The sequence below is a fragment of the Sapajus apella genome, unplaced genomic scaffold, assembly GCF_009761245.1.
Source record: "Sapajus apella isolate SASKATOON/1434 unplaced genomic scaffold, GSC_monkey_1.0 scaffold57, whole genome shotgun sequence".
NCBI lineage: Eukaryota > Metazoa > Chordata > Mammalia > Primates > Cebidae > Sapajus > Sapajus apella.
This window is the reverse complement of record NW_022436997.1, coordinates 434,381-452,042: the sequence shown is the minus strand read 5'-3', so window position 1 is coordinate 452,042 and position 17,662 is coordinate 434,381. Positions and strand designations below refer to the sequence as shown.

Below are 17,662 nucleotides of genomic sequence, written 5' to 3'. Positions count from 1 at the left end.
AGAGAAACCCACAGGGTCAGGGGAAACAGAGGCTTCTGGGCCACCAAATGGCTGTGGGTCCTTGGATCCCAGCACTAGGTATCTGGCTCCTGCCTGGACTGACCTGTGTGTTTATACAACTTGTCCCAGGTCATTTGGTCAGTTAGAGGTGGAGCCAGGACAGGGGCTTAGACCTCTTGTCATCCAGGCTTTTCTAGTTAAGGAGGGTCTTGTGTGGACACCACTGGCTGCACCGTGAGACCCAGAGGTTCACAGTATCCCAGATGCTGTCTTTCCCATCACCACCCTATTGCTGCTGATGGTGGATCCTTTGGTGAATAATGACCCTGCCTATCTATGTGGTGCTGCTTCCTTGCCAAGCTCTTCGTGGACTGTGATCTCATTAGTTCTCACCAAGACCCTACATGGAACGGGCCATGAGTGGCAGGGATGCATTATTTCTAAGAAGTGTATGGGAAGAACAAGGCCCAGAGAAATGAGGTGACTTGCCCAAGGTCACACAGCAGCAGACCAAAAGAGAGTTCAGTCTGTGGATCCTAGCAAAGAACATCTGGCTAGCATACCAGGCTGCAGCACCTGTGGATGCCCCAGTGATAAGTCTCCTACTTCTTCCACTTCTGTCTCCCCTGCTGCCCCCACCCCAATCTGCACTGTCCTAGCCATGCACTGCACACTCACAGTGCCCCTACCTTGACTCCGATGTTCACCACCATAGCATCCAAGAGGTCGAAGACACGCGAAGTGATGCCATCACCTCTGTCCTTGGCAAGCCAGTAGTTACAGTTCAACGTGTACTTGGTGCCCTGGGTGGGGACTGCCAAACACAGCTCTTCCACCAGCCAGCAGCTCTCAGGGGAGGCCCCGTCATGGCCCAGCTAGGAGGAGACACACCTGGTCTGTGATGATCTGGACACAACTGGGAAGGAAGTGCTGCCTGCTCTGACCCTCCCTTAGTGCTTCTTCCCAATGTGCTATACACTTGCTAGCCCGGGTCCCTCCCAGGAAGGTGAAGAGATTGTGCAGATATAATGACGGTCTCTAATCAGGTAACTTTGAGTGGGCTGGACCCAATAAGTTGAGCCCTTAGAAAAGCATGTCTAGATGTCAGAGGTGAAGAAGTGGGAGATACTTGAAGCAGGAGAGATTGTCTCTATTGAACAAGCAAATAGCCAGGTTTTGGAGAGGGCCCCATGGTGGAGACTGGTGGACGGCCTCTGAGAGCTGAAGGCCTCAGTCCTACACCCCAAGAAAATGGATTCTGCCAACAACCAGTGAGCCTGGAAGAGGAACCCAAGCCCCGGATAAAATCGCAGCCCTGGCCGCAACTTGATTTCAGCCCACTGAGACCTTGAAAATGGACCCTGCTAACTCACATCTAGACTCCTGACCCATGAAACTGTGAGATAATACATTTGTGTTGCTTTAAGGCACTAAGTTTGTGGTAATTTGTTACACAGCAATAGAAACTAATATACAGAACATTCCCACTGGGTGAGTGGGAAACAGACACACAGAGGGGCAGGTGGCTCACCCAAAGTCACCTGGCTAGTTTGTTCTGCTCTGCTACCTGCTCTGAGGGGCACTGCAGGTAGGCTGCTCTTCCCACCCTGCACTCCCCCCCCGCAACTGTACCCAGGTACTGGTGAGCTCCGTCTGTCCCTAGGGTGGTCACTATCATGGGGTCCCAAGAAGCCAGCACCTCTATTTTCTTGATGACGCCCACATCCAAGCCGGCGACGTAGAACTCCTCCACAGAGCCACGACTGAAGCCCCTCTTCCCGCGGGGGTAGTCCAACCAGATGCGGTTACTACGTTCATCTCCCTCCCCGATGAGGAAGATGAAGGCTCTGCTGTCAGTGGCCGCGTCCTTGTGCTTCCCAGTGGTGACTGACACATAGTAGGGAATAACTGCAAGAGATCACAGGGCCCAGCCTCATAACAGACCAGGTGGTCAAGGCACTGCCTCACAGGCTCGTAGATTTGGAAGTGATCTCAGCCCCTTCCTCAGAGACAAAGTGCAGTGAGCCCTTCAGACTGGTAAGTTATCTGTGGTGCGTGGCTCCTCTCCAATGACAGAGGGAGTTGCTAACTCCCAACGCACAGAACAAAGACAGCATTCTTGTCACTTGTTTGGAGCATCAAGCTTCTAAAAGCTCTTTTGATCAATTATCCCGCTTGAACCTAGCACTATTATGTGAAGGAGGGTAAGAAAAATAACCTCTCACCTCGTATAGGCATTATTTGCCTGAAAAGCTCACGATGGTCAACAAAAATGATGTTGACAAAAGCAAGGCCTCATGGAAAGAAGGGATTTGACGAAGAACAATAAAAATGTACTATATATGCAACATAGTGAATGAAAGTCCTAGAAGACATCCATTTCCAAAACCAGTTTAATCAGCATAAAAACTTGCTCAGGTAGTGTCCATAGAGTTCTAATTTCCTACCAACTATCCATTCGTCTTTGCAGGTAGGGGTGGTTATGGCATGGAAGGAGATATTGTTGTGTAGGTTTCCGGGGAAATCTTTTTTTTTTTATTGCATTTTAGGTTTTGGGGGAAATGTTTTTAAAAGGTCTGATTCACCTGGGAGGAGTACTCTTTTTCCCCTTGCCCTTCTGCTTGGAATGTGGATGTGATGGCTGGAGCTCCAACATTCATCTTGGAACCACGGGTGACATTTAGGAGAGAAGTCATTTATAAGGTTGCCAGGGTGACCAGGTTAAAGGAACCTAGGTGCTTGACTGTACTGGAACTGCTGTATTAGTCCCAGATGGCCTAGCTTTGGACTTTTATGTGAGAGAAGAGAATAATTCTTAATTTGTTTAAGCCACCATTTCCAGGTCTCTATCATTTACAGTTACAAACTGATACAACCTGGAAACCCTTCTCCTGGTTCGTCTTTCTCAATAGCTTGGGAGACACTCCCCTGGTGTAGTGGTTTTAGGTTATGCAATCTGTATCTCTGAAAAGTTTCCAAACCATCTCTTCCTGGCTGGAATTACCTGCACATGGCCTTGTTTCACCTTTACAGCGGGATCCTTTCCACAGGTGGTCATAGTGCTTAAGGAAAGGCCCTTTCTTGGGTGTCCTGTCACTTATTTACAGAGTGAGAAGGTAAAGTGTAAGCAGACTAGCTTTGTCTGTCTGACTGCACAGATCCACCATGTGGTCTACTGGAGGGGGATAGCATGGTTGTCACACTCTTATGTTTAAGAGAACTGACTAGGAAGGTAGTGCATTCAAATGTTCGATAGACAATTAGAGAATTGCCTTATCTCAAAACTCTGGTTGGCAAAATGAGCTTGCCAGGGAATTATGACATTGTTTTATGGAGGAAGAAAAGACGGAAGCCAAGATATCAGCTTGTGCAAGGCCACACATTTTATTGTCAAACCAGAAATGGAACTTCAGTCCCCAAACAGCCGTCTGAGGACTTCTTCCCCTGCCTATACCACCACATCGTACCTTAAGTTTGCATGGCTGAATGTTTTGTGTGATGCTCTAGTGACACGTGAGGGATGTTCATTCTCACCCTAATCTCCTTTAGCCTTTGTTTCCCCATCTGTAAAGGGGGCTTAGCCCTGCCCTCTCACCTGCAGGGTGGTTCTGGGGATAAACAGGCAATATGTGTGAAAACTATCTAAATGACTAAGCGTTAGATATGTCATTGGTGATGGTGGGGCTCAAGAATGGCTCATCCAGGAATTGCTTTTAAACATTTCCATGCACCCGGCCCCTGTCTAAAGAGCTCCCTGGTTGGCTTACTTGGGCCCTCCTGAACGTAGTCAGCCATGGGCCCGGTCACGGTGTTGATGTCGACATCGGCCATCTTGGAGCTCAGGGCGATCTCCCAGAAGTCAGCAGGGCTGCTGCAGTTGCTGCTGCGGTCCCCCGTATACTCCTGTGCGGGAGAGCAGGACTGGCAGTCGCAGCTCCAGCACCTCCACCCCACGGGCCCTCCCCTAGGCATGATGGCCACAGGCCCTGTTGGCCCCTTGCCTCACCTTCTCGTAAAAGAGCCTCTCGAGTCGCCCATCCTCCTTCTTCAGGGACAGCCAGCGCCCGCACAGGAACAGGAACTCGTCCTCATTGGTGTCGTTCCAGATCTCTACCTTCTCCACGTACCAGTCTGCACACCACTTGGAGTTGTCGTGGCGGAGTTTGATCTTGTAGATGACGCCTAGGTCAGCGGCCTCAATGATGAAGGTGTCAGCCTGGGGAGCCCAGATGTGGGGACTCAGGTGGGGGGTGCAACCCACTCAACCCCCTCCAGCCCCATCCTTCCAGGACCTTCCATCCCCCTCAGTTGCTGCGCTGAACAGACCCTCCTTGCTGGGGAGCCCTCCAGGCCCACATCCCCAACACCCAGCCTGTGGGGTCCGAGGTCTCACATCTACAGGGGTCCCATTTTGCAGTCCACTTAATATGTGTAGTGCCATGGAGAAAACTGCCTTCACCATATTCCTTTTGGGAGAAACCTGTGGGTGTTTGGAAGCCTCCTCTGTGTAAGGTGGGTGGGACCTGAAGGCCATGGTCAGAGGCAGAGGAGGGGTGGTCAGCCAGTCCTGTTCCCAGACTGCTTAGCTATGCTGAGCATTGGGGATGAATCCAGCTGTGGCAGCTGGAGGGCAAAAGTTCTTCTAGAGATGAGCTTCTGAGTAATGGGAGGGGGGCTGAAATTCCCTGGGAGATGCTGAGGGAGTTGGATGAGCCAGCAAGGCCAGGCTGCAGGAGAGGAGGCAGAAGAGGTGAGGCTCTGGGGATGGCCAGGCTGCATAGGGACTCAGGGACAAATATCCAAAACACAGGCTCAAGAGGATTTTGTGGGGTTGTGATTCAAGGCCCTCCTCTGTGTCCCTGAGTCTGTCTTTAGTCAGGTGGACATTCCAGTCTTGTGTGCTGATTCTTTGAGGGGAGCTTGGCAAGGTATGGATTCCAGGCTTTGAATGAGATGGAGCCAAGACAGAGGTTGAATGTGGGAGGCAGGAGTCAGGGTGGGAACCTGAGGAAGGTGAGAGGGGACAGGTGACACTGAGTGACACCTGCTTTCCTCCTGAAAGATTTGCTGAGTGCAGGTGACATGTAAGTCACTGTGTGAAGCCTTAGGAATCCAGAGATGGGTAGAATAGGATGCCTTCTGCCCCCAGGACCCCACAGTCCAGTACAGCAAGAGGAGGGGATGGGTAATTCTAACTCAGGTGGTGGGAGCAACTACCTGTGTGAGGACTAGAGCCAGGCCTGGGAAGACAGACATCTCCAGGTGTCAGCATTAAGCTGCAGCTGGGGGGCCGGGCTTTCCAGGCAGCTTAAGTGGGGATAGCCCATGGCCAAGGCAGCTGCAGGTAAATAGCAGCTAGTGGTGTGTGGCCAAAAGCAGACATGGATGCGAGCAGTCCTGGGGTGCTGGCAATCCACTGGGTTCACTAGAGTAAGAATGGGCCCACCGTGAGATACAGCAATTCCACTTGTTTGCATCTGTCCTGGGGAAGACCTTCACATTGCACAAGAATGTTTATTACAGATAATTTTTACAGTGGAAAATTGGAAGCCATCTGGGGTCCAGTGCTTGGGGAATGGCTACATAACTGGCAAAGCCTTTTCTGCAGAATGTTTTGTCTGCAGTGGTTACAGAGAAGAGTCAGCTCCATCTATATTTTAATATCCTGGCAGAGAGAGTTTTCCAAGGCAGCCAGGCAGGCCAAGGGCAAAAGAAGTATTTATGTAGTATGATGTCTTTTATGTAAAACAGTAATACCACCTAATGGCTTACCTATTTTTTATGGGTGCATGTATACGTAAGCAGAGAAAACGTTTGGAAAGATGCTGAGGCAGGAGAGAGTGCAGGGCATTCTGGAAACTGCACACAGTGCTCTACAGAGGGCACTCTGAACAGGCCAGTGGGGGCAGGCCATGAAAGTCTGCAAATCCTGTGAAGGACTCAGGGCAGATCTGGGATCCGTGGGGAACCTCTGCAGGCTTGAAGTGAGAGAGTGACTGGTCAGCTTTGGATAGGTTAACTGAGGAAGCTGGAGAGTGGGTTGGAAGGCTGGGCCTGGAGCAGAAAGACCAGGCTGGCTCGGTGAACAAGCTGAGATGAGGCAGGGCTGAGTGGAGACAGGGCAGACTTGGCTGATCTGAAATTATTTAGAAGGAAGACTCTGGAACCTGGCGATTGATTGGATATGGGTGAGGAGGGGTTTCCAACAGGGAGAGGGGTTTCCAAGATGACTCCCTTATTCTGGAGCAAGTGATCAGAGAAATGGAAGCTTCTAGATGTTCAGCAGTGAACTTAAGATCACATGATTAGTAACTGAGCCAGAAGTTGCTCCAGCTCCCCTGATGGGTCGTCAAAACTGGAGGAAAAGAGAAGAAAGTGATGGGGCAGAACTGGGCAAAGATTTTTTCTTGTGACATAACAATTGCTGAGAGAAAAAAAGAAAAAACAGAATCTGAACATAGAGGAGAATCACTTGCATCACCTTCATTTATACTTCCACTCATTTATTTACTTAATCCATATTTATTGAACACCTACTCTTTGCCAGAGTCTGTAAACAAAGCTGTGCACAAAAATGCACCTAACAGCTGTATGCTGAGCATTGCTGCTTCTACAATGCATTTGCCAAGCACCGACACCAGGCATCAACTAGGGCAGGGGACAGGTGAGCTCTCCCAAGGCTTGACAACAGCCAGCACAAAGAGCCACGTGCCTGCCAGACATAGTTCTAGACACTTCACATTTGTAATTCAGTTGACTTTCACAATAACTGAAAATTAACTCTTTTTTAGGGTAAAGAAAAAGGAGGCACAAATATGTTAAGTAACTTGTCTAAGATCACGCAGCTAGTAAGTGTCAGAGCCAGGATCTGAGCTCAGGTGACCTGGCCCTAGCATCGGGGACCTGATAAATAATATCCCCAGTGTAGTCAGGGACAATCACATGACCTTTTTGGCATTCCATTTTTACAAGATGGAAAGAGGAGGATAGGACTCCTCCTAGCTACTTTACAAGAGCACTGAACAATTATATCTCTTGTGGTGCATGAATTTATGTTTTAAGATGATTTCTTCCTGGTACAACATGATCTTACATCTTGTTCTGTTTTTCAGCTCAGAGGTCTAATTAGCAATCACGTTACTATCCCTGCTTCAGATGAAGTAAACTGAAGTTCAAGGTAAATGGTTTCTATCTGGATGATGAAGCAGTGAATGGGAGTGCTGGGGTCTGAGGAGACCTGGCAGCCAGTCTGGGACTCCTTCCATTGTCTGAATCATGGGGTCACCAGCCAGCTGCAGACCCACTTAGATGACACCCACGTTTCTTGTCTCAGGGCTAATATCCTCCTCACTAGTAGAGTGGTTCAATGCTAAGGGATATGTCTGGCTGGGGTCAGGTTTAAGGAGACCCTTGATAAATACCCATTGGCTGATGTATGAAATCCCCAGACATGCACAGCCACAGGCAAGAGCACAGATCAGGTTAGGAGCCAATCACCTTAACCTGATCTCCCTGTGGAGATAGCCTGGCCTGGGGGGATTTCTGGCAGATTTTGGTGCATGTAGAGGAGAAGGAAAGGAGGCTGAGGAGCAAGTGGAGGGCAATGGCAGAAAGGGTCGGAGTGGGAGAAGCAGAGGCAGGGAGAGGGGAGCCGAGCTGGTGGGAAGGGAAGGTTCACAAAGTCCATCCTTAGAGGCCCCTGTGTTTCTGTAAAATCACTGTCAGAGCTGGAAGGGTCTTAGACATCACCTAGTCATGTGGTTTTCAATCCTTTTTATAGCCACAGAACCCTTTGCTTAACAGAGGCCTTGCTTGGCACTGCAATCAACAGGCCAGGTCAAAATGGATCCACCTGGGAGGGAGTCGGGTGTCCATCTGCATCTGTCTTCACCACCTCCAAGGCTCCCAAGAGCCTTGGAGCCACCTGAGGCTCTACACAACACAACTTAGCCAATTCACATCTGATCCTTTAATTTACAGATGAGGAAACTGAGGCCAGAGAAGTCGAAGCAGATAAGGAGTTGATAGCAGAACCAGGCCTTCAGATCCCCTCTCCACCCCACTGTTCAAGTCTCTGTGAGCACAGCCCCTGCCATTCTGCAGTGTTCACCTCCACATTCATGAACCATGCACAGTGAACTGGATTTTCTGAAGATGGCCCAGTCCCATGAAGCCAACAATCTGGAGCTGCAGCAGGCCTCCCACTTACCCAAGGCCAGCCTTCTGCTCCACCCTATCCCCTACGCAGGACCCAGGGTGGGTGCATCCACAAGGAATGGGGAACAAGGAGCACTTGCAGGGGAAGGGCAAGGCCAGAGGCCCAAATGAGGGTGTATGATGCTCCACAAAGTTCCTGGATGTCCCCAGGAACCAAGAAGAGCTGATGCCTTGATGGCTGAGCCTGGGGAGGAGAAGGGAAGGAGGGTGAACCCCGCGTGGCCCTCATACCGTTCCTCTCTCAAACTTGTTGGTGCGGTTTTCTGACTTGCCAAGGTACCGCTCCCCGGTGTCCCCCAGGTCTCCATAGATGGTGATATACACCTTGGCATCCGTCCCTGCCCCGGGAATGTTCCCTGTGAAGATCTGCACCGAGTACAGCACAACTGGGCAGGTGGTGAGACAGACAGACAAAGGGAAGAAAAGGGGTCAGTGCTTTAGGTCTTAGGGAATTGGATTTGTAGGAGGTACTAAGCTTTTGGTCTAGGCCTCAAGGGGTTAGTGCCTTCCTTTTGTTCACTCAATTATGCATATTCAGCTTCAAATCCATGTAGTTCTCTAGTGGGAAGTGTGCTTATCGGATCTAGACCCAGGTGGGCTCTTTGAGATCCCCAAAATGGAGGCTTTTTTGAGCACCCCTCAAACCATCTATCTGCTCATGTAGCTGCCTGCAGTGTTCAGGGAGAAAGACTCAGAAACTACCTGAGATGTGTCCACACTGTGGTTGCCGAATCTACCTGTCACAATATACAACAATATGTCTTCCCATTTGAAGGTGACCAGTGTCAACACAAGATCCTTCTAACTGGTTCACAGAAAAATATTTTTTATCGAACAGTTTCCCCTCTGTTCATTTCCTTATGTTCATTTATTCTCCAACCGACTGCCACCACCCACCCCCGCCCCCGCCCCAGCACTCCAAGCCAACTCCTTACCGAAGCCACTGTGACCACTGCCCTCTCCTTGGTCTCCCATGGCCCATAGGGAGGGCTAAATATCGGTGTGATAGTTAAAAATTTTGAAAAATAAAAATAAATGGTACCCTATTTTTGTTTTGCTGTTTTTGTTTAAGGAAAAACAAAAGATCTTCTTTCCCAACCTTCTCCCAATCAGGGAGAGTCGTCTTGCATTTTTATGAAGGCTAAAAATTGGTTGGCCCATCTCTGTATCCTCTGTCTTTGGAGATTTTGAGTTTCAGGCCAAGGTAGAGGAGACTTGGCTGGATTATCCCAAAGGAGAGAAATGGAAGCTGAAAGGCAGAGGTGTCCAAAGTGGGAGGAAGGTTAACTTTCCTTGTCCTGGGAGGGAGTAAGGGTTCGGGAGTATCTCACAAGCAGCAGGGATCCCTCACCTGCACACAGGGATCCTCTAGGGAGATGACTGCTGGGCTTCTTTGGGGACTTCAAGCTTGAAGGGGGTATCAAGGGTGGAAGAGAGAGTCTTTTGACAAAGCCAGATTCATGTAGGAGTGTTTCTGGTGAAGAGCCAGCAGTGACACTGTGTGACAGTGAGCACAGCTGGGGGTGGCACTCACCCCGGACTAAGGGCCAGGCCTCTCCTGTGAGCCTCAGGATTCCTAGAAGACCCTCAAAAAGGGGATTTCCTTCCCTGCAGTGAAGGAGATGGGCTTTCTTATCAACACTTGCAAGTGGGCTCAGAGCCACATTTAATTAAATTTAGAAAATAAAGTGATGTGAGTTGCTTGTCCCACGGCTGTGGAACACACTCACACCTACAGCAAGGCTCCCATGATTTCCCTATTTTCCACTGATTTCTGCAGCATTTTTCCCTCCTGCTCTCCTTCTGTGTGGCCGGACACTCCTTCTTGGGTGGCTTTATGATTTCCTAATCTTCCACCTGTGCCTCTGATGCCAAGGTCTCCCAGGTTCCGCCCGCATTCTCAGCTCTCAACTTGCACTTCCTTGAGTTTTCTGAGTCTGTGCCTCCAACCCAGGTTCTTCCTTTGCTTTGGATCTGCACACATAGTACCTCTCCACCTTGACCAGACCCCAACATCACAAGCTCACATGTTCAAACCTAAACTCTACCCTCTCCTGCCACCTCCTGTCCCTTTTCCAAACTTTCTCCCCAACTATCTTCCTTATCTCAGTGGCCCAAGACCCTGCCCTCCAAAACTCCTAGGTGCATTGTGAGAGTTGACTTGCAGAGGCTTGTCAGAGACACTGCCATGGGCAGAAACCGGGGACCAGCCACACTTGCTCCCACATCACCCTGCCCCACTTAGCTCAGTGCAGAAACCTGTCAGCATTTCACACACTACATTAATGAAGAAAATCCTTCATTGTTCAAATGTTACCCAAGCTTGTCTTGCTAATATTGACCTGAGGTGACATTAGGAAACTTGCCACAGTTTAGACACAACAGTCGATGGTCCTCCCCCTCATTTTTCTCCCCATCCATTTTCTAGCTGTGCATTCAGGCCTGGCCCACATGTGAGCTAATCACAGGTGGCATGGGCCTGTCAGGACACCTTTTCTAGGAGCCTATGTCCCAGAGCAGGATGCTGTGTCCCCAGGGGCTGGGATGAAATGGCCCCCTCACTCCCCCTTCCTCTGCTGCTTTCTCCAGTCCTCTGGGAATTAGGAACACTGATTCAGCTTCTGGGTGCTGAGCAATGCGGTAGTGCAGTTAGAGCCAGCTATTTCTGGATCCTCCTCCCTCCCCGTCCCACCCAGGCCACCCGGCGCATCCGTGGAGAGATGTTTCCCTAGAAACATCATCGAGCTCAGAGTGGGTTTTGTGGTGTGTTATCCACACAGAACAGCCCAAGTGCTCTCCTGGGACAGCTTTCCAGGGCATCCTCTGGGGGCCAAGTAGAGAAGGAAATTATCCCCAGATTTAATAGCAAAGACTATGTGGAGAAAGGGATAGCAGTAGGGGAGTCGCACTACTGAGGCAACACTTGTTTTTATTTCTGGGTGGCAACTCAGGTTAAAGGAAAGGCAGAGCTATAGCTGTTTTACTTCCGGTGACAGAAAAGGAAGACGGTGTTTGTGTTTTGGATGTCTTATCTGCTTGGGCCTGTCTTCCTGGCTCCATAAGGGGCCTGGAATTTTGAATTTTACTCCAGTTTTTCCAAGAAGACAATGTAACAAATTTAAGGTGGATTTTCAAGCTCTTGGAGCTTCTCTGATCTGTGTAGGCTGCCCTGCTAGAGAGATCCACTGCATTCTTTGTCGATGATCAGGAGTAGAAAGTCTGTTTTTGGCAAATAAATGTGAATTTTGAAATAGCTCAAGATTATTCAGAGCTGAATGGCTGGTGAATAACATGGGGATTGACATGGATGATGCCATTGCTGGTCAGAACAGAGATATGACTCTGTCCATTGTTCTAGGAAGAATGTATGTATGTGGGGTGTGTGTGTGTGTGCACGCGCGTGTGTGTACATATACAATGTAGAAAGAGAGGAAAAGGCTGAGGACTGAGCCTTGAGGAATACTACCCAGCATGAGAAAGGAAACCAGCACTCTAAACACTTCAGTGAGATAGGAAGAGAACTAGAAAATGGTGATGTCACCAAGAGCAAAGGAGGAGGAAGTACAAGAAGTGGGTGGCCAGTTTAAAGCAAATCCTTCAGAGAAAACCACACTGATGAAGAATGGACAAGTTAACCAGCCCATCCAGAAAAGAAACCCATGACCTTAAACATTCTAGAGCCGCACCCAACTACTGAGAACAAGTACACAATGGCTTCAGTTACATATAAATCCAGAAGGTTTCTTGATTCATACTAAGTTGGGACAGCTGAGTCCAGCAAAAGCAGAGAAGCCCAAGCCATAGGGGTAGCAAATAAATGAAAAGCAGGGAGAAAACAGGGACCAGGATAAGCCAGGCACAGGATTCCCCTTATCTGGCTGTATTATCCCAATGTCAAGCTGGGAAAGGATTTGAGCACAAATCTTGGAGCAACACAGCTGAGTCTCTGAAGACTAGCTCATCCATGTATTAGCTGTGTGCACTTAGGCAGGTTATACAACCTCTGTGAGCCTCAATGGCCCTCTCTACACAGTTGAGGTAACGAAAGACCCTCCTCCTGGGTGAAGAGGCTCAGCCTGGCACACGGCAGGTGCTCCACAGGGTAGACCAGGGTCCCGGAGCCTGCCCATGGTGATTAGGGTGGCCACACCACACTTACTGTCCAGAGGCTCTTCTACTTCCTTGTAGACTTGCCGTAAGGACCCATCTTTCATGTATTTCTCAGTGAAGATGTCATACGGAACCAATTCTCGAATGGTCTTTTTGTCATCCTCAGAGGTGGCAAGCCACCGATCGCATGGGAAAGTCAAGGTCTCTGCACCCTGGGGTGAGGCAGAGAAAGGAAAATTAGTCCTTAATGTGAAAGCTGCCAACTTCAGAGATTCATCAGTATCTCAATATTCATGGAGACAAAGGAGAAGGATCATGGGGCCCCGTAAATAATGTAAAAGCCACAGGGGAGCCCCTTGCCCCAATTTCAGTAGATCTAGTCTTAAAGAGTTGCATAACCACACCAGAGTTTGGCTCTGAAAGAATGGGGTTCCCAGGGTCACTTAAAAATAGGTATCTGAATTCTATCCTGGAGACTCAGATTCAGTGGGTAAGAGGAGGGGGTCTCTGTATTTAAAAATTGCTCCCTCTGGCCAGCTGCCGTGGCTTATGACTATAATCTCAGCACTTTGGGAGGCCGAGATGGGTGTATCATCTGAGGTCAGGAATTCGAGACCAGCCTGGCCAACACGGCGAAACCCCATCTCTACTAAAAAAATACAAAAATTAGCTGGGCATGGTGCTGCATGCCTGTAGTCCCAGCTACTTGGGAGGCTGAGGTGGGAGAATTGCTTGAAACAGGAGGCAGAGGTTGCAGTGAGCTAAGATAGTGCCATTGCACTCCAGCCTGGGTGACAGAATGAGACTCCATTAAAAAAAAAAATCTTCCCTCTTCATATCCATAGCTATGGCTGAGAACTATCTCCTAGGTTTATACTTTTATGGCTTCAGAGTAAGCCATAAAAGTAGGTGGATTTTCTTCTGTGGGTTGACCTTGAGTTACAGGAAGGGCACTCTGGTCACTCACTAGTAATATGGCTTTGGAGGTGGGGAGCAGAGACATGCCCAAAATATCCTCCTTGACCACTAAGCCAAATTCTAGAAAATTCTGCTTGGAACCAGAGCTAGTTTCTGCACTCTGAGTAAACTGGCTGAATTTTCATTAAGAGACTTTTATCTCAATAAGGCTGACCTAGCCAGCAGGTCCTGCCAGGAAATTTGCCTGGAATCTGCTCTGGAAAGGGACAAAAGAAGCAGCAGGACAGACCAGTCAAAAACTTACATCTTTATCCGGGAGGAGCCTGCGGATGTCCACGTGAGAGCAGTGCCACCCGGGATTCATGCCTGTGTTATTATGGCCAATCCGAATTTTTTCAATGATTTCTCCCACATCTTCTAACTTTGCAAAAGAGATAAGGCACCAGATGTTAGCTGAAAAATCCATGAAAGTACAGCCTCGGCAGCATCCTGCCTCCCCAGGGCATCCACCCTGAGTCCCTTTGCACTTCCTCCTGATATGTCCCCACTGTCCAGCCAGGCCAGCTCCCACTGTCCTTGACACACAGGCCACGCCCATGTCTCAGGTCCCCTCTCCCCACCTAAAGTCAGCCTTGACTCCAGAACTTGCTTCAATCCACCTTCTCTGGGAGGGGGACCCCTCTTCAGTGGGGAGCCCAGGTCCCCATCTTCCACTGCTTGCTCTTATAGACACTCATCCCCTGTGTGAGAACTGAACTGGGTAGACAAAGATGAGTCCTGGCTGTGCCATGCTCCTGTCTTGCCAAGTAGACTTAATCTAGGATCCAGGCCCCTAAGAGTTTCTCCCCCTCCAGCCACTCCTTTTCTGTGCTCCCACATAGAAATGCCAGTCCCGCAAACTCCACATTCCTTGCCACCGGGCATTTGTACATGCTTTGCTTGCCTCTCTGCCTTCCTCTTCTTTACTTAACCCTATGCCTTCTCGACCTCATAATCCAGGTCTCAACTCAATGATGACTTCCTCAAGAAAGCCCTTAGCCTCCCCAAGAAAGTGAACTCTCCTCATGACAGGCTCTTGTGGCATAGCAGAGTTCCTCCTTGGAGCACTTCTCATAGTTGTAAGTTTGCATTTATTTGTGTGACACCTACCATCCCTTTCGCCACTGAGAACCACAAGGCAGACACCATTTTGCTCTGCATTGTATCTCGAAAACCCAGAACAGAGCCCATGACCTAGGTACTTGATGAGCATTGGTTGCAAGGACAAAAGAGTGCTGCAAAATGGGTATGATAAGATCAGCCTGGCCTTCTCATAATGCGGTGGTGAGCCTTAACCATGATGGTGTGTGTGAAAGTCCCATTGAACAAAAAAGCTGATACATGTGTGCCAGGTGAGCCCCTGAACTGTGCTGGGGGCAGGGCAGCTACAGCATCTTCTCTCTCTCACCTGGAGCTTCCAGGTATGGGGTGCAGAGGAGAATCTCTGGCATCTGTGACCTTGATCCTCTAAGCACTGAGTTGAATGTGACAGGATGGGCATCTCAGGCCTCACCCCTCAGAGAGCAAGGTGGCTTTTAGGGAACAGCTAGTCATGGCTGGTGGGCCTCAGAGAGAGACTCAGAGGACGACAGCATCAGAAGGGGTCCCAGTATTCTGGAAGGTGAAAGAATTAGGCAGAGAAGGCTCTGGAATTGAACCACTTGCATCTAGATCTCAGCTCTGCTGTTTTAAGACACCTTGAGTAAGTTTGCTTAACCTTTCTGTGCTCTGTTTCCTCATCTGTAAAATGAGATGGTCATACTACCCATGTCTTGGAAATGTTATGAGGATTAAATGAGTTGATACACATCAGGTCCTTAGAACTGGGCTGGCCCTTGGATGTTCTCAATAACTCTTGGCTATTATTATTCTTTTTCTGGTCAAACTCTTTTCTTGGGAGGTAGTCACCGAGAGAGGAAGTGGCTTCCTCACAAATTAGCGATTGAGCCAGAGTCAGATCCAGGGTTATGGACTCTGCAATCCAGCATTTTGCCTCCTACCTGAAGATCAATCAGAAAAGAGAAGTGCAGAGAGAGGGACACAGGTGGGCAAGGAGACAGAGGCCAGGAGACAAAACCCTTTCATTTGTTTCCCAGCTCTCACACTCCTCCCAAATCTAGAGAGATTTGAAAAGAAAAAAATAAAGCAACAAAATTACTCGCAAATTATAGATGTCTATTAGTGGGGACTTCATTGATAAAAACTCCCCGGAAGTCATGCTGAGGTGTGATCACAGCCTCAGCCGCTGACGGCATCAGGCCTGGATGACTCACGCACCACGACATCTTGGGTGGATGAGACATTAGCTTTGTGTGGATTAATGAATCACCCTTGAATTTTCTTGTTAAAAGACTCAACAAAGGTGGCAGACCTTCCCACAAGTGCTGACTGCTGCAGAGAAGGTGGGAAGAGAGGAGGGCATCCCCTGGGATAGAGACTGAGTCAGGAAGAAGGAAGGTGCCCTGGACTTCGTTTCCTATCAGAAAATAAAAGGTACATCTCCAAAGGTCCCGCTGCCTGGAGGGCCCAGGCTCCTGAGGCTCCTGGCTCATCTCCTTCAGGGTCTCCTGTGCTTCCCCTCTAAGTCTGGCTTCATTACTGCTGTCCATCCAAGTCACATCACACTCCTCCCATGGCTTGTAGACAAATCCTCAAGCCACACGCTTATTTCCACCTCTGAGCTGTTGGCCACATTGTTCCCTTTGCTAGGAATCCTTTCCTCCTTGTCCCTGCTAATGCCCCCTTTCAGATCCAACTCAAAGCCACCTCTTCCAAGGAGCCTTCTCCCTTCTCTAAATAGTGATAGTAAGCTCAGTCCATTTGCTTGTCTACTGCAGTAGCTAAGAGTGTCTATTCCAGAACCAGTCCTTCTGGATTTTGATCCTGCTCCCACTACATCCTAGCTGTATGGTTTTAGGGAAGTGACGTAACCTCTGTGCCCCAGTTTCCCCATATTTACATAGGAACAATTAGTTTTTATTATAATTAAGTGAGTTAAGATCGATAAAGCCTATGACAGTATCCTCTGACCAATAGGGTCAGTGACAATGACCATCACCAGACTCTCTCACTATCTTTGTGGGGAATGGAGTCCCCAACTTGACTGTAAGCCCCTCGCAGGCAGGATCTGAGCTCCCCCCTTCTCTTGTGTCTCCCACCCAACCTAGCGCACAGCTGAGCACACTGGGCAGGCACAGTGAGTATGCACTGAATTGAAGTATATGGATTCCAAGGCACTATGACCTAAATCCACAGTCAACAATGAATAACAGCACCTCCATTGCCAAGACCTGATGGGAAGACACTGAACATGCAGGATGTTCTTCTCTATTAAACTGTTTGACCGTATCTTGAGAGCTGAGCAGGAGACCCTATCCCCATGTGACCACTGGTGGTGGGATTTCCACCTCTCCCTGGCCAGCAGTACCAGCAGAACCCGAGAACCAGCAAGTCTGGGAGCCATATTCCATCTGTGGGTAAGTGTCTGTTGTTGGAAGCTCTATATAGGTATGTTGGCTTTATGCCTCTAGTGTTCCCAAGTCCTGTCTATCCTCATTGCCTTTGATCCTGACACCAGTCCAGGAGGGCCAGGGTGAGCTTCACCATTTCCCTGGTTGCTTGGGTATACTAAGGCCCAGGAAGGTAGGATGAGCTGCCCAGCTTCCTCTCAAATAGCAGTGCATCAGGATGAAAGGCACGTGTTTCGCCCTGAATTCAGGGATTCTCCCCTCCTTCTCCCTGACCTACCCCATCCCTAGACAACCTGCGGAGCCCAAGTACCTCCACAATGAAGCGGGAGGCAGACTTCCTCTCAAAGAACTGCTTCTGCTCCCTCTTGTTGGTGCACAGATACTTCTGCTGGGTACACACAGCATCGCAGCCATAGATGATGATGAAGATGTTGGCATCTGTCCCAGCAGCAAAGACATCACTGGTATAGAGGGTGATCTCATAAGGAACAACTGAGGGTGGCAGTCAGAGAACAAAGCCAGAAGGGATGAGAGAACAGAAAACAAACATGGTGAGGGCCAGTTCTTCACTAGCACCACCAGCCCGGACCCTTCCATGGGGCAGCTGCTGCCCAGGGACCTGGACCTTCACAAGGTTGCCTAGCAACTGCAGGTGGGAACCTGTCCTGCCCAGCACCCAAAGAAAGCCCTCATCCCCTCAGACAGGGTGTGTGAGCCTCTCACATCCCAGAGCTCATGTAGCAGACTGGTTGAAAGCACAGGCTTTGGAATTTGACAAGCCCAGGCTGGAATCCCTGCTCTGTCTTGACAATTGGTGGAATCTGGGCAAGTTACTCCCAAGCCTCAGTGTCCACCATCTGTAAAGTATCCTTGACATCGTGCTTGGCTGAGGAGGCTACATAAACAAG

The 17,662-nt window shown here is 49.3% G+C and overlaps 1 protein-coding gene across 2 annotated transcripts in view; it reads right to left on the bottom strand.

The window, feature by feature from the left end:
* Window positions 1-17,662, bottom strand: part of LOXHD1 (lipoxygenase homology domains 1) — a 185,238-nt gene that overhangs the window by 43,506 nt on the left and 124,070 nt on the right. Inside the window, exons 26-32 of one of the 2 annotated variants that reach the window (XM_032245238.1) lie at window positions 17,065-17,246; window positions 13,550-13,666; window positions 12,377-12,539; window positions 8,449-8,603; window positions 4,007-4,216; window positions 3,768-3,903; window positions 1,700-1,908 (exon numbers count right to left, since the gene is read on the bottom strand). In XM_032245238.1, the coding sequence (XP_032101129.1) occupies window positions 1,700-1,908; window positions 3,768-3,903; window positions 4,007-4,216; window positions 8,449-8,603; window positions 12,377-12,539; window positions 13,550-13,666; window positions 17,065-17,246 (1,172 nt within the window). Of the gene's footprint in view, window positions 1-689; window positions 1,198-1,699; window positions 1,909-3,767; window positions 3,904-4,006; window positions 4,217-8,448; window positions 8,604-12,376; window positions 12,540-13,549; window positions 13,667-17,064; window positions 17,247-17,662 lie in introns of those variants that run through there. The other variant, XM_032245237.1, reaches the window with a different exon arrangement.